This window comes from Centroberyx gerrardi, chromosome 19, assembly GCF_048128805.1.
Source record: "Centroberyx gerrardi isolate f3 chromosome 19, fCenGer3.hap1.cur.20231027, whole genome shotgun sequence".
NCBI classification, from domain to species: Eukaryota; Metazoa; Chordata; class Actinopteri; order Beryciformes; family Berycidae; genus Centroberyx; species Centroberyx gerrardi.
In genome coordinates this window covers 8,369,271-8,385,517 of record NC_136015.1, presented here as the reverse complement: position 1 = coordinate 8,385,517, position 16,247 = coordinate 8,369,271, and the positions used below count along the sequence as shown (strand labels likewise).

General features: G+C 43.0%; 2 protein-coding genes across 2 annotated transcripts; both read left to right on the top strand.

Annotated features, from left to right (window-relative positions):
• The first annotated feature begins 2,991 nt into the window (after positions 1 to 2,991).
• Positions 2,992 to 8,798, top strand: gjb9b (gap junction protein beta 9b). Its single transcript, XM_071912608.2, has 3 exons — positions 2,992 to 3,106; positions 6,606 to 7,086; positions 7,642 to 8,798. The coding sequence occupies exons 2-3, from the start codon at positions 6,697 to 6,699 to the stop codon at positions 8,074 to 8,076; spliced, it is 825 nt and encodes a 274-aa protein (XP_071768709.2). The 5' UTR covers positions 2,992 to 3,106; positions 6,606 to 6,696; the 3' UTR covers positions 8,077 to 8,798.
• A 930-nt stretch (positions 8,799 to 9,728) lies between these two features.
• Positions 9,729 to 14,921, top strand: pef1 (penta-EF-hand domain containing 1). Its single transcript, XM_071912617.2, has 5 exons — positions 9,729 to 9,765; positions 10,487 to 10,742; positions 12,392 to 12,547; positions 13,060 to 13,203; positions 13,475 to 14,921. The coding sequence occupies exons 1-5, from the start codon at positions 9,745 to 9,747 to the stop codon at positions 13,702 to 13,704; spliced, it is 807 nt and encodes a 268-aa protein (XP_071768718.1). The 5' UTR covers positions 9,729 to 9,744; the 3' UTR covers positions 13,705 to 14,921.
• The last annotated feature ends 1,326 nt before the right edge of the window (positions 14,922 to 16,247 follow it).

Here is a 16,247-nt window from a genome sequence, read left to right as displayed (position 1 = left end):
AGAGGGACGGGGGGTGGGCGTCCTATAGAAATGGGGGGTGGTGGTGGTGGTGGTGGTGGTGGTGGGGGGGTATTCTGGGCATGATCAGAGAGACGGGGCATGAGACTAGACAGGATGACTGTGTCAGCATCACATGGGCAGATACAGCATTGTTGGGCATTTTCTGTTCAGTATAGTATGGTGCTTAAAGGTGTTATGTGTAGCATTTTAAACAATACATTGTTGTCGAATTAATTGTGATATCTTGGTATAATTACCATACACAAATGAACAAATGACACCATGGTCGAGACACTTTGCTAGCCTCTAACTCACACTAGTAGTATCATTAGTTCTAATGTTTCTCAAAAATAAGCACAAATTTCACATAAACGCTGTTGCTTCCTGTTGCAAAGACGATCTTTGCTTCTTTGGTCAAAGGTTTTCTATTTTGCTTTGCTGAAGACTGCTACTGCGATAAACTCTGAAAGCTTTAACTCCGTTTGCTCTGGAAGAACAGCACCCTCTTCCGGTTTTGTGCCATAAAGCAATAGGGCAGATTTCCCACCAAATCTAACCCTGTGATACACAATGTACAATACAGTGTAGAGGCTGGTAGAGGCTGCCATCTTCTCAGTGATGGTCTCATTTGTTTACTATACTAATGTCTCAAAATGGAAATGGTTTAAGCAGATATTGGAATTCTTATTATACTGCCTCAGTTTGTTCTCTTTCACCAACTGTAGTTGAGCTGTATTAAGGCTGCAGATGTTTCAAAGACTACATCTGCTGGGCGGGAATCAGTACTGGGATTAAGTCGATCAGTTGGAATGGTTTTCAGACAGTAATATCAGAAATGACAACCTGCTCTGTGGCTTTTCTTGCTTGTTGCCTTTTTTCTTTCAAATAGATGGTGCGGTGCTTCGTTTTGGTAGCAGAGGTGAGTTCTGCTGATTCTCTGTCTACTTAACATTTCTGCTCTCTCTTCCCCCCCAGCCTGACAGGGAAAAGTGGAGTAACGTGATGGAGCATCAGCATTCTCTAGAGGCCAACGCAGAGCATAGCACAGTCTGTTTAAAACGCCGTTCACCTTTCTCCCTCTCTGATCTTTCTCCCGGCCATTCCCTTCCACTGCATGAGAGCGTAATGGGAGCAGAATCCCAAGTAGTGCACAGACTGTACGATTTTGAGCAATGTTCAATCTGATTTAAATGTACAATCTCTTTATTTAAAAAAAAAAAAAAAAAGAAAGCATTTGGCTATTATGTAAAACTGGAACCAAATGAGGAAACTTGCTTTGCTATATTAAAGTATTACGGTAAAGGGACAAAGAAGTGAGGATGCCTCACACTATAGTGGCACACCCTAACTGAACCTAGTCATTACACCAGACTGTCGCTCAGTCTTTGTCTCTGTCACTCTCTCACAGATGACGAGTTGAGATCATGCTCACACACCCACACACCCATATTGTAACAACTTCTGACTGCTCTGTTTGCTGAGCCGTTTCAGCTTCATCTCCCTTGTGCATAGTATATATACATATGTATGTGCGTGTGTGTGTGCGTGCCTGTGTGTGTCCATGCTTATTTGAGTCAGTCTACTGGTGTGTCTATGTTTGCTCCCACTTATTTGTTGTGTTCATGCATAGTGAGAGGGTGTGTCAGCATGTCACCTGGAAACTACAATTAACAAAAAAAACACCCAAACAGGACAGGCTCAACTGAGAGAAATCCCTCCCACCTGAGGAATGCATGGGACTATATGCCAGGAAGCCACAAATATTATATTCCATTTATCTATGTGGATCAGCTGTCCTGTAATGACTAATTTAGATTCATTTTTGTGTGTAATTATTGAGAACATTCAGGGATGATATATGTAGGTCATTAGCCATCTGAGATAGATTGGTTGAAGTAAAGAGGAAATTTGACAGCCAGGCAATCAGATGGACACTGATAAGCAACACAAAGGGGTAGAATTTGAACATGACGTCATGAGGGTTAATATTTCGTTTCGTTTTTGTTTCATATCTCATCAGCAGGTCAAAACCTCATATCGCCAAAATCATCTTTTCAGGAACAAAGGAAAACAGCCTTAGCTTTATTACCATGCATTTCTGAATTTATCCAATGGGTTTTTGAAAGGGTTTCAGAGGCCCAAGTGATCGTAAAATTTTCCTTAACCATAGAGGAGCATATAATCCTTCAACTGAAGTTAAAACATGAAAATCACCAAACTTGTTTTTCCTGACAATGTGATCCTTTTCCTGATAAACATACAATAAGTATGTGTCATCATTAGTTCAAGGTGCCGACTTCTTCTAAAGCTGTTATTCACCCAGGATTTCTTTTCACTTTTTATTCAGGACTACCATTTGTATATTTATCTGACTTTCATTTTGAGCTGACATTATGCTCTTTAAAGAATTGTCGGGAATCCCCATTTTTCCTCGCCTTCATTTACAATAATCACAGCGCACAATGATAGGGCAGCGGCTCAGAAATAAGCCGGTGAAGCAGACACCTTGTAAGTGGGATCTAAAGGTTAAACACCTGAAACGAGCACACACCCAGGTGCTCACACTGCGGCCCACAGACGACCCTTTGCATTCAAATGTGGCGATTTGCATCAGTTCCATATTACAGCATCCCTGACCCTTTTCATGCAGATCTCAGTTCTAGTCTGTCAAGTCAGCTGACTGCCTGCTTACCTTCCCACCAACTGCCTGTCTGTTCTACTCATCTACTCATATTTTCATTCTCATGCCCACCTGTCTGTCACTCTGTTTCTTTTTCGTTTCTGTGACATTATCTCTCTGCCATCCCTCTCTCTCTTCCCTAAAAATACCTTGAGGCAGGTCTACTCATGTCCCAACGCTGCAAAACAGGTCCAGAGTGGAATTGTCAGTGTGTGTGTGAGTGTGTCTATGTATGCTCCACCCATCCTCCCACTCCTGAATCTGTAACTAAAGCAGCTCCACACCTCAAAGCCAACACCCCCCCCCTCCTCCAAACATCCAGGTGAGGCCAAGCCAGTTAGCACCGACAACAGGCCCGGGGAGTCACTCACACTTTGCCTTGCTATTCCGGAAACATCTCTCTTCCATCCTTTCCCCGCGTCCGAGGTAAGATGCTGTGTGCTTGTCTACTTTTCTGAGCACCATTAGAGAAAAAAATATAATTTCCAGTTGTATTACAGATGAATAAAAGAAAGGAAGGCAGGGGACAAAAGATGTTAACGTTTAGAGAGCGAGGACAGCAAAAGGGCTGGAATAATGCGTGTTCTGTTCATTTTGATAGCAGAAGTAAGAATACTGTGTCTAGGTCAAAGAAAGCGCTGAGTCCTGGTGTGTACAAAGGAACGAGACACCTGTAAAGACAGATTATATAACTGGTATTGCTATACAACACCTATCACACAGCCTCGCTTGCGCTTCATGTGTACTCCTTTGGCTGATGTGTTTTACTGTCTTGAAAAATGATTCTGTAAGGAAGATATGAAAGTCAGATTGAAGGTATAAGAGGCAAGAGGTGTGTGAATGACAGAAAAAAGAGCGTAAGAAGTAGAGACGGGGGGCGGGGAAGAGTGGAATAACAAAGGAACTTCCACCCCCACTTTGGTACTGAGATGTCCCAGCAATATTGACACACGCAAGCACCATAGGCTTGGTGGTTAGAAAGGTATTTGCAGCTAGCTCAACCTGTAGAGCAAGTCCCAGTCAAGGATCTATCACACTGCCAGGTAAACTGGTTGTGTACGCAAGGTGATAGATACAACTGTCGGAAAATAATGCTTTCCGGTAGAGATCAAGAGGATATTATGCCAGTAAAGGGATCTTTTCCGGTTAAGAGATTGACAGTTGACATCGCATTTAGACAGCGCCGTGTGCTAGATGTTTCTGTGAAGCCGAGAATACTTTAAGGTCATTGGTTTCTCTAATGAGAATCAGAACCCCAGTATACTGTGTGACTTGGATCACATAGCCTGAGGTTTCTCAGTGCGGAGAGCGTGATGTGTCTTTTCTGTCACAACAAAGAGAGATGTGCACACACGGCCGGGAGACAGACGAGGCTGGCCGCTGTCGGCGGGGGGAAGGCAGCATTGCAATCTAGACCAAATAGGAAAACAAATTGTGGTCCAGCTCGCCGTCCCCACTGAGAGAGAGATATACTGTTTGTCTCTGCGTTTTTCTCCTCTGTCCAGGCTCAATGTCACCCAAAGTCTGTGTATGTGTGTGTGTGTGTGTGTGTGTATGAAATAGAGAAAGAGAGATAGAGAGAGAGACAAATCACATGCTGTACATATATTTGTGTGCATGCATTGAATCATACATGGTTTTCTAAGTGCAAGTGTGTATGTATGAACATGCACGCGTGCAAATTTGAACCCCAATCGCAATGCCAGCCGAATAATTCTGAACTCATCAGGCCTCATTAGCATTTTTTTTTTTAAATGACATGCCTGAAGACTCAAAACTAGGATTGCTTCTTCTCATGTCTTGGCACAAAAGAAAACCGAGGAACAACATTGTCCCGAGGGCATAGACTGAAACACATTTTCAGATTAAGGCCATTGGGTGTATTATCCATTTAGACGTAATGTAGGTAACGTCATTAGCTGTGGAACATGTCTGGCTCTCAATAAGTCCTGTTTTTGCCCGCATTCAGTAAGTCAAGTCTTTTTATGCGCTGTAATTTAATAGTAAGAAATCTTGGGCGAGAGAGAAAATAGGCACTGATTTGACAGCTCAGTGTGTCTACAGCGGCGCTGAAATGCTGAAGAAAAAAATGTTTCTGAATCCAAATACCCTGGATTAGAGGAGACAGAATTGAAATGGAGCGCTGGGCAGCGAGGCTGTTATCCAGCTTGTTCCCTGTCAGGCCGAGAGCAGTCCATTCATCAGAATGAGATGTGAATGTATAAAAGCAGCACTTTCTTTTTTTTTTTATTCAAAACTAATCCATGAGGAATCGTAACCCTTCTGTAGCAAAGCAGACCCTTCTTGTCGTGTTTACACTCAAATAAGATCAAAAAATGTATATCAAAGATGTTTACACCCTTCGCTCAGCCTCTTTAAAACCAGTCACGCCTGTCACTCCGGAGCTCCCATCCCAAACCGAGCCTGCGAGTCCCTATTGGATTTTCATTTTCAATAAATCTGTTTAACCACACACACACACACACATGCACACACTTATATCCAAACACTACCACATTCACCCACCCTCCAAACCCCACAGTGAAAGAGAAAGAAAAAGAGAAAAAGAAACATATACATAGCCTACCGATAGCCTACAGATACGAAAACAAACACAGCAAACAAACTATGCAGGTGATCCATAAGAGTTCCACCTTTAAAGTCTACCCACGTTCACACTATTGAATCCACTGGGTAATATTTTGACTAAAACTCCCTCTCTCTCGGAGCGCGGTTCCCATAGCGCTGCCGTCACATGCTTAGCATTCATGAATCAAACGCTATTCCTTAACCGTCCTTTGAAGAACAAAGAATGCAATTGGCATTTGGGATTACGAAAATGACAATGGCTGGCTGCTCAGGCTCACTGTTCAAATAGCCATGTAATAGAGTGGAGAGTATTGGTTTGTCTTTATTGAAAAGGGAGGCTCCGATGATGACTCACTCATTGATGTGTAATGAGTCTGCATTGAGAAAGTAGCACTGTGTATATACGAATCAGCTGTGGCCGGGGGGTAGATGGTAGTGTGTGGAAGATTATTGCTTATCTTCCTAGGTTCTTTGAATGATGACAAACTTGGTTCTTCCATCTGTAAAGGTTTATTCATGCAACATGGAGAGAAGTACACAGCACAGCAGTGGTACAGGTAGTTCTCTGGAGAATAGGGTTAGCATAAAGCTCATATACAGTGGAACAAACAAGTCAGAGATGAGGAATAGCCACAAAGTTGTGTGAAAGAAATGTGAACTGTGACATTGTAAGAAAAACACATGTAGGTTAACTCTTTTAGTGCCAAATGTAATATTATTTCACAGTTGTGAAAATGATTCACATTCAGTCACGGTTTCAAAAGCAAAAGTGCTTTTTGTTTGTTTGTATGCCGCATGAAAATGGCAAAGATGTTTATTCTGCCCAGGACTGGGTATAACGGAAAATTGGAAAATTAGAAGATTACTTTGGGGAATAAAAAAAGCGACAAACTCAGACAGTCATTTAAACAGTGCCAGGTGTTCTAGGTCTTTATGGCACGGAAGAACATTTTTGTTTATATGCAAAGCTGAAATTAGTTTCCTGAACTTTGTAATTTTTCACATTTTCTCATCTGTAACAGCACCTCTACACCTCAAATATGGCAAAGTAATCTGAAAGTAATCAGAATACATTACTGAGTTTGGGCAATGCATTGGATTACATTACTGATTTACAATTTTGATGAGATAACCAGTAACATAATGGAATGCATTTTTAAAGTAACCTACCCAATCCTGATTCTAAAGAATGTTAAAAGTATATGAAAAAGGCTATTTTACGTGTAGCCTTGGAAAGTGCAGAGCTCTTTATCTAATGAATGAATACAGAGTTTTTTACATTTGTATGCATAAACTACTGTCCTTTGCCTAATCTACTTTGTGGTCTTTTCATCAGCACCCACTTCATCCCAGCTAATCCCTGCACCCTGTTCTCGTGAGGAGCTCTCCCATCTTCCTCCTCTGTCCCCTCCTCTAAGGCAGCAGCCATGAATTGGTCTGCGTTAGAGGCCCTCCTCAGCGGGGTCAACAAGTACTCCACCGTGTTCGGCCGCGTCTGGCTCTCCATGGTCTTCGTCTTCCGGGTGATGGTGTTCGTGGTGGCGGCCCAGAGGGTGTGGGGCGACGAGAGCAAGGACTTCGTCTGCAACACGGCGCAGCCCGGCTGCAACAACGTCTGCTACGACCACATCTTCCCCATCTCCCACATCCGCCTGTGGGCCCTGCAGCTCATCTTCGTCACCTGCCCGTCCCTGATGGTGGTGGGCCACGTCAAGTACCGCGAGAAGAAGGACATGCAGTACACCACCTCGCACAAGGGCGCCCACCTGTACGCCAACCCCGGGAAGAAACGAGGGGGGCTGTGGTGGACGTACCTGGTGAGAACCAAGCATATGGAAGCAGCAGGTTTCTGAACAGAGAAGCTCCAGTGCTTCTGCTTTGATCAAACAGAAGTTAGACATTAAAAAAAGCAAAAAGACCAAGGCACCAAGGCATTGATATGGCATGGTTCTCGAAGGCATATGTGGCCGAAACGCGTCGGATTGTTCAAGAGATCAATGCCATATCAATAAAGGCATTTTTAATCTAAAAGAAAGAGTGCCTTGGTCTTTTTGCTTTTTTGGATTCTACTGATTCTACTGAGCACCTTTCAGTCATTGATGTTTAACCTATGTGTATCCCAACAGCGTTCCCCATTCTTCTTCTTTTTCTCTACAGAAGTTAGACATTGTTAGAAGTTAGACATTGAGTCATCATAGATGATGCTGGATAAAAGAACAACTAAAATTGTGTCCCCCACAAATGAGGCAGGCACCCCTTGGGCCAATCAGTAACAAGATAATTGGCCAATTTGCTTCCTTTCTCTCTCTGTCTTTTAAATTCAGAAAACGTCCCTGCCAGAGCCACTCTAACCCTCATGTGTCTCCTTGTAGGTGAGTCTGGTGTTCAAGGCAGGCTTTGACGCCGGCTTCCTCTACATCCTGTACCACGTCTACGACGGCTACGACATGCCCCGCCTGTCCAAGTGCTCCCTGGAGCCCTGTCCCAACATCGTGGACTGCTTCATCTCGCGTCCCACCGAGAAGAAGATCTTCACCCTCTTCATGGTGGTCTCCTCCGCCATCTGCATCTTGATGTGCATCTGCGAGATGATCTACCTCATCTGCAAGCGCTTCCAGAAACTCCTGAGGAGGAAGAAGGAGGCGGAGAGGAAGATGTTCGCCGAGAGTCATGAGATGGCGCCGCTGGCCGCGCCCAGGTCAGAGTTCAGGTCCACAGCGTCGGTCAGGGTGGACCCCACCAACACAGTCTCCATCCAGAACCTCAGCAACATCAAGGCTGAGGAAAGGCCGTCTGAGAAAAAATAATGCACAATGTGACAGCGGCCGAGTTGAAAGACTGAGTGAAGTAACCTGGGAGCTGTCTGTTGGAAGATGACATCATACAGCAAACACTTTCAGCAGACTCGTTGGAGAATTGCTGCTCATATAACACAAAAGAGATATCCATCAATTCAGAGATTCCCATATGAGCTCTTTGTAAATATCATCATGTTAAATGACTTTCTGCAGGAACGCACAACTTATCCATGCAAATAAACTTCTAAATGAGGAGGATTACAGAGGGAGTGACATGGGTTTGAAATGTTTAGCCTATTATTGGAAAAAGAGTGTATGTGTTATCTGCCAGCTAAGTTCAGGTTGTTAAATCAGGCAGCCTACCCTGTAAAAATAACTTTATGTAATGTTAAGAAAATGTAGACACTAACTTATGTAAATATATGGAATGAGTATTTTCCTTGAAGATACACACTGCCCCCTAATGAATAAACAAGATAGGAGCACAAGAATGCAGACTAGAGCACTTGCTATACAGATATGAAATATCAAGGCAGTTATTATTTGCTCTTTGAAAGTGGGTTTGATTCCAGGTGACACTTTGTTTTCTCACATTATTAAGCTATAATTCCTGGAAGAAAGATGTAAAATATGAACAAAGTCATACGGTTGAACAATGACACCAAAAGGTGCTCAGCGATTAGATTGTACCTTTTTTTTTTTTTTTTAAGAAATGAAGTAAAATTCTACAATCAGAACTTCTCAGAATATATGTTGTTTTACATTTTCTATTTATTGTTGTTATATATAAAGCTATTGCACTCTGAAAATATGTCGGTGTGTCTTTTATTTGAAACCCATTTTGCAATATTTAACTCTATTATTGTTGTTTCTTTAGTTAAACAATTAAGCTAACCATATGCTATGTATTACTCATATCTATATTGTTCACCACGAACAAAGGTATGAAAGTCAAATATTTGTCAAAGTATGGACGGCTATTCTGACCGTGAAGGCAGAGAGTAAGCCCTTACTAAAAATAACTGTAATAGTCTTGTAATATATATGAGGACACTACACAGCATAACTTAAGTATATGAATATAGGAATATTATTATGATATCATAGGAGATACAAAAAAAAAAAAAAAAGTATGATAAGGTCACTATAAACTCATTATTGAGTGTCACAGATACACTGTAAATCCTTGTAAGAATATTACAGGATTACCACAGGAGATTAAAAAAAAATACTATTAAGTAAGATAAGGTCACAATAAACTCACTAGTATTAAGTACCACAGACACGCTCTGAGGAATATTATAGGAATATTATGGGGAGTTTACAGCCTACTGATTTTTCGTTGGGGGGGGCGGGGGGCGAAGTGAGAGCGAGTCGGGGGGCGATCCATACAATAATTTTCAGGCTAAATGAACAAAACAAGATGTGCGAAGAGTCAGGAAAAAGTGTTCTGGACTTTTTAGGCGGATGAATGAATGTGGTTTCGGCAAATTCAGTATGACTCACTTGTTCCCTCGTCATCACTTTTCCATTCTAGCCGTCCAATCAGGAGCAGCGGGTGTGGGTGCGGTGTTGACAGACAGGCAAATGCACCAATCACTCGCCTGAGGGGGCGGTGCTGTTGCCGCCTTTACGGATGCGTTGTTGAAGGAAGTAAAGTCTGTTCGAATCGACAACATGAGTTTCCATTACGGTCAGGTAATGAAATGCTGCGTTTTGGGCTTTGTTAATACTTTACAATAAGTGAATTATCTGTTTTAGTGCCTTGATGAAGCGGTAAACAACGGTTTATCTCACGGTAAAACAAGCAACCAGTCATTTGGCTGCTACAACTGTTTGGCTTGTACAAAGCAAGGCTGGTACAACGTAAGCTAGTCTTTACATTGCTAGGTTAATGTGTGTAGCAGTGGGATGTGATTGTTTCAAACTGCTTTAACATTGCTGTTAATTTAGCCAAATCTTGTTTGTTTGAAGTCAGTGTATATCCTGTGGCATCACTGTAATATATTCTACTTATAGTTTTGCTGTGATAATAACACTTATTACAGGATTAGGCTAATGTAGTTCTTTTTTTTTTATAAGAGCCACCAAGAGGGAACCGTATTAGTAGTGATGCTCTTGGTGATATATCTGTTTCAATCTCTAAATGAAAGGTTTACTTTCAGTGACTTTATGAAACTATAAAAGTATATAAAATCTACATGAAACTACATAAAATCTACATGAAACCTTATGGAGCGCAGGCCTGTATGGACTTATGTAAAAGTGTCCACCATTATCCAGGCTGCTCTTCTAAAGTTCATGTGTTTTTAATCCCACAAGAGAGGCTCTAATCGGCTCCATCCAGTTTACACAGCCCATATGTTCCTCGTATTTATCACAGTATCTCAGCGAACCTTGCCCTTGTCTGTCACTGTAGGGCTACCCTGGAGGACCAGGAGGGGGCAACCCACCACCAAGTGCTCCATACGGGGGTGGAAGGGGTCCATATGGGCCTCCCCCCTCAGCTCCTTATGGAGGTGCAGCGGGTCCACAGGGAGGGCCTTACGGGGGATACGGAGCCCCGGGACAGGGGGGGCACTACGGGCCTGGACCGGGGGGTGCACCCGGCGGGCACTATGGGGGTTATGGAGGACAACCTCAGGGAGGACCGTATGGACACCATGCTCCTGCAGGTGACTATAGGCTGAGACTGGAGCTGCGTAAGCATGTACGTTGTGTTTGCCGGGGGGAATGTGAGCTGCCTGTCGAGGCGAGCATCCTCTGAACACAAGGAGACTGCAGATAGGTTCTCATTCCCCATCCTCTCTCTGTCTCTCTCTCTCTCTCCCTCTCTCTCTGCTGGTATGATGGATAGAGAATGACTCACGCTCTCACTCTATGGCTCAGACAGTCATGTAGAGACAGGGTTCAGTTTGTGCCCCTCAGCAGGATTACACGGTTGGAGTGATGACTCGGGTAATACTGAGTGAGGGCTAAAGAGAGCGAGCGAGAGATGGGTAAAGAGTGTGTTGTGTGTGTGTGTGTGTGTATGTGTGTGTGTTTACACTGTTTCCTGTAGCGGCTGAGTCACAACCTGATAGCCTATGTCGCTATCACTCCCCACAGGGACAGAATCCATCAGGGCCTGGCCTTAAGTGTCACCTATCCCTCTCTCCCCATTCATTTTTCTGACAGTCAGCCCTCCCTCCGCTCCTCCTCTCATCCCACACGGATTTTCTAACAGTCTCCCTCTCCTCTTCCATTTATTCAGCTGCCGGCCTCTTGCCCCCACACTATCTCTCTCTCTCTCACTGAGATGACTTTTCCTCAACCCTTGACCCCGCCGCTACCTTATTTTCACAATATAGCCTAAGCCAATGTATCTTATCAGCGTTCTCCTTCCCCCTGCTGTGCACACTGTACTGATAATGTATAACTAAGGTTGGGTAAAGCTACTTTTGAAATGTAATTCTTAGCTGGAAGGCAATTCATTTTTTACTCCAAGTCAGTAGCTTAATCTGACTACTTTCACTTTTTTATTTAAATTTTTTTTTTTATTTTTTATTTATTATGAATAGTGGTATTATTATCAGCATCTACAGCTGTGATTGACCAGTATTTCAAGTTTGGTGAAATGTTTTGTAGCTATAATCTCACAATTAAAATGTCTTTTTCCCCTTTCATACATTTTACCAACAAGTAAGCCAATATATAATCACCCACTAATCATTTATGTCAAATGCATTTAAAATCTGCTTAGTAGCAGTAGTATTTGGCATAACTTCTATGTCCATTTCTTTATGTGCCATAAGGTAATAAACTATTTTCCAAATCGATGGCTTCTACTGTAGCTAAACACAGTAGAAGGCAAGGCAAAAGTTTGAGTCAAGCACAGATGTATTATTTCTTGTGATCAGCTTTCTGGTTGAAAGACAGCGCAGTTTCAACTGTCAGACAGTGGAAGCATGTTTCTTAAATTAATAATTATTTTGCATTGGAACGAGGCAGAGTGTGTGACTGCTTCCTTCCCAAAAAGCTTCACTCTCCTTTTTCTTTCCTCTTTTACTATTCCTTTTTGTTCACACTGGTTTGTTTCTCCTCATGCCTAGGAGCTTCAGTGAAATAATGACTGGGAAAAAAAAAATATAAGGATGGGGAAATAATAAAGAGAATAGATTAAACTAGTTGGCCCACAAAGATGAAGATGAAGGAGAAAGTAATGATGGAAACAAATAGCATGCTAGGAAAAGAATCTTCTGGAGGCTGGGGTCTTAAAAGTCAGCCTGAACCCCCTTTCTCCCTTCTCCATCTTCTTAATACTCTAATTTTCCCCCGTCCATAGGTAACATCCCCCCTGGTGTTAACCAGGAGGCATACCAGTGGTTCCAGACCGTCGACACGGACCACAGCGGCTCCATCACCCTGAAGGAGCTGAAACAGGCGCTGGTCAACTCCAACTGGTCCGCCTTCAACGACGAGACCTGCCTCATGATGATCAGTGAGTCGAACGGTTGCTGCTGAGTGAAATGCACAGAGTGTGGTGGCTGCTTGCTGAAGAACTGGTTATACAGTATATGCTTTGACTGCGTTTCCTGAAGCGGGAAACTATGTAAAATACTTTGAGGGACTTAAATGGCTACAGGGAGGAGAGAAGAAATGTTTTAGGAGTGGAGAAACAGTGTGAAGGAGTCAGTAAGCCTAGTGAAGGACTAACCCGTGATCGCATTGGTGCCCGTTCTTTGTGTGAGTATCCCTACATTCCAGTCGCACTTGCCAAGCAATGACTGGGACTATTCATGAGATGTCATTTATTACCATAAGGAGAAATGTGTGACTTCTGTGTATTACCTTTTGATAATGCGTGCAGAGGATCCGCAGTGGTGGATGATGAGCTCGTTAGACACACAAGAAAAATGCACTTCACATTTGTACTCTGTTTTGAACAGTAACTGAAGAAAACTGCCTGAGACTCGTGTGATTGAATATGTCATGTTTTGTGGTTCTTGTCAGACATGTTTGACAAGACGCGGTCGGGTCGCATGGACCTGTTTGGTTTCTCAGCACTGTGGGACTTCATGCAGCAGTGGAGAGCTCTGTTCCAGCAGTACGACCGCGACCGCTCAGGCTGCATCAGTGGCCAAGAACTACACCAAGGTACCTTTTGGGTGTGTGTGTGTGTTTTAATGCCGCTACATATAGTGTTTTTAAACATCAATATATCATTGTCAAATTAATTGCAATGCGTTGGTGTAATTACCATAAACAAATGAAACAGTGGTTGAGACGATTGGTAGCCTCTATCTCACACGGGCGGTATTGTTTGTGCTAATGTTTCTAAAATGAAGACCACATTTCCCATAAACCCCGTTTGCTTCCTGACGCAAAGCGGATGTTGCTTGTTTTTTTTCTCCATCCCTCTCCTCAGCCCTCGCCCAGATGGGCTACAACCTGAGTCCCCAGTTCACTGAGATGTTGGCGGGGCGCTTCACCGTGCGAGGCGGGCGACCCGGCATGCAGCTGGACCGCTTCATCCAGGTGTGCACCCAGCTCCAGAGCATGACCCAGGCCTTCAGGGAGAAGGACTCGGCCATGACGGGCAACATCCGCATGAACTATGAGGATTTCCTCTCCAGTGCCATCACCAGGCTCATGTGAGCCTGCAGCCACTGGCTATCCTGCTGCACTGCTGGGAGGACAGTATGAATCCAGGTTCAGGTCATACAGATCGTGCTCGGTTTCCCCAGCTGTCCCATAAGTGCCCCCAGCTGTTGGTGTGTCAGTATGCCAGTACACATTATTCTAGGGCCTGTTGCTGTAAATAGATCAAGTTGAGCACCATGGACATGAATGAAGTTCAGTGACTATTTATATAGGAGGCTAAAGCCTTTTCTGGATGCCCTAAGCTTCACCAGGGGTCAGCAGGAAAGTGAGTGTGGCTTCATAACTTCTGAGGTTGCTCTGAACAGTTTTAGTATTACCATAGATGCCTGATGGTGACTGTTAAGCTGTATGTGACGGCACACACTACTACGCTTCTCAGTTCTATAGCTGATGCCATCCGGATTGGGCTTATGATTAGGTTAAATTATATCCAACAAGGCTTCATGTTTAATTAACTGGCTGTCGACCATACAGCAGAAATGCCCACATGTCCATCAGGACTGAATCAATGCAATGACTTGACTAGTGAAGAAGAGGAAGAAAATCTTGGAAATTCACTAGACAGAATTTTCTCTCCTCTCATACTTGCATTTGACTGTAGTAGACTAACTATGCTTTGCGGTATTAACTATTCATATCCTGTGAACTCGCTCACATGCAGCCTTAATATTTTCCTGTGACATTAAAACCTTGTGTACCCTTTTGAATTCATGTATATCATAGGTGTTCCACATTCCCATAGGGTACTTCCATGTAATGCTTGCACATCATATTGAGAGACACTGTGTAATTTTAACAAAAAAAGGGCCACGCATTTCTAATACCAGCTTAAATTCTACCCTCACTTAGTGGGGTTTTCTTCTCTATTGAAGATTTGTACATATTTGATTTTGAACAAATGTTTATAACTAATGTATCGATTGCATAATTCGAGACCAGTAAGCGAGTAACCCACCTAAGCGATACCTTTATGAAATACTGTTTTGGCAACAGAAATGCCAAGAGACCCTAAGAACCAAAGTATCCAAAGTGTTCACCGTTATGTTTGCCAGTTTCATCTCAGTGAAATGGGATGTTCAGTGATTGTGGGGCCAATACATTTTATGTCTGTATTTAGCAGCTAATGCATTTTTTCCCAAGGTATAGATTTTGAAATGAGTAACATGCCATATGGTTGTTTGTGCCAAAAACTAATAAATGCTTTTATATCACATGTTGATGTATTGATATGCTTGATGCACAACCAGGATCTTAAGCCCTATTCACACTAATGCAAGGATAACATCAGCTAAATCTCTAAGAATTTGAGTATGTTCACATAAACAATATTGACTAAAGAATATCTATACTGGCAGGAACTTGAGTTGTTTTGCTGGTCTAAAAAGCAAGAGAGCGGTAACTCTGAGTACTAAACTGAGAAAAATGACTTCAAATTTGATCTTCTGCCCCAACAAAAGTATTGTTGTTACAGTAGTGAACAGCATTTACAGCTAGTTAATGGATTCCAAACCCTAGTCATGACATCTGACCTTAAAAACACCCAAAATCAGTTACTGTTTTTTGCCTTTGTAGGGCACATTGCCCCCCCAAAAAAACAGCAATAGAGTCTCTGTCTTTCTCTTCCACATCTGGCACTTCTTTCCCTCACCATCTGCTACTCTGCTCCATCACAGTCTGTGGCAAGAGTCCTTCTGCTTCTCCTCTTCCCATTCAAAACCAGAGGCGATCCATCAAATCTTCCTGTTTGGTCAACTCTCACATCCATCTCCTCCTCCTTCAATCTTAATTTGTGTCTGGAAGCTTAGCTCTCCCCGGTCTTCAAGCACACTTTCTCTCCCCCTTCCTCTGTTCATGCACAATCCTGTCATATGCTTCCCTGCCCTCCCCATGCTCTGTTGACACTTTTCAGAAGATTTAGTGTGGAAACTTACCCGCTACTCTTTCAGGTCAAAACCCACAGTTAGCGAATGTATTCTGGGGTGTTACTCCCTGTTCCTATGAGTCAGGGTGGGATTGTGACTTGTGCAGGTGCTTACCACTTTCATGGTAGCATCTGTTTTGGGTCTGTAGTTAAAGCTGCACTGGGCAACTCTGTGCTCTGGCATCCCCAAGTGGCAGTGGAAGATATCTGTTTGAATTTTTGTGAGTTTGGACCTGGAAACAGTGTAAAGTGACATCAGCAAACTGTGCGCTCCTCTGACCTAAATTTCTTCTTCTTAGTGGCTAGTAGGGTGGAGATGATGAAAACAATATTTTTGCAGCTGGTTCAGCCATCGTTCACAATTCCAGCTTTCCTTCGATGGAGCACTTGCTGCTGTTTTGTATTTTGCTCTTAAGTTTTCATTCGTCATTTCCTGTGCGATGAGGATTTCCCGCCAGTGACCTGACACCTGAAATTAATTTGGGCAAAGAAGGTTTAGACTTGTAAGACAGATGTATTTTTACATAAAAATCTTGCCAAGTGCAGCTTTAAATCTCATTTACCAATACACAGGATCTGATGTAACAATCCTGGCATTGCGGTGACCAGTAAAGCA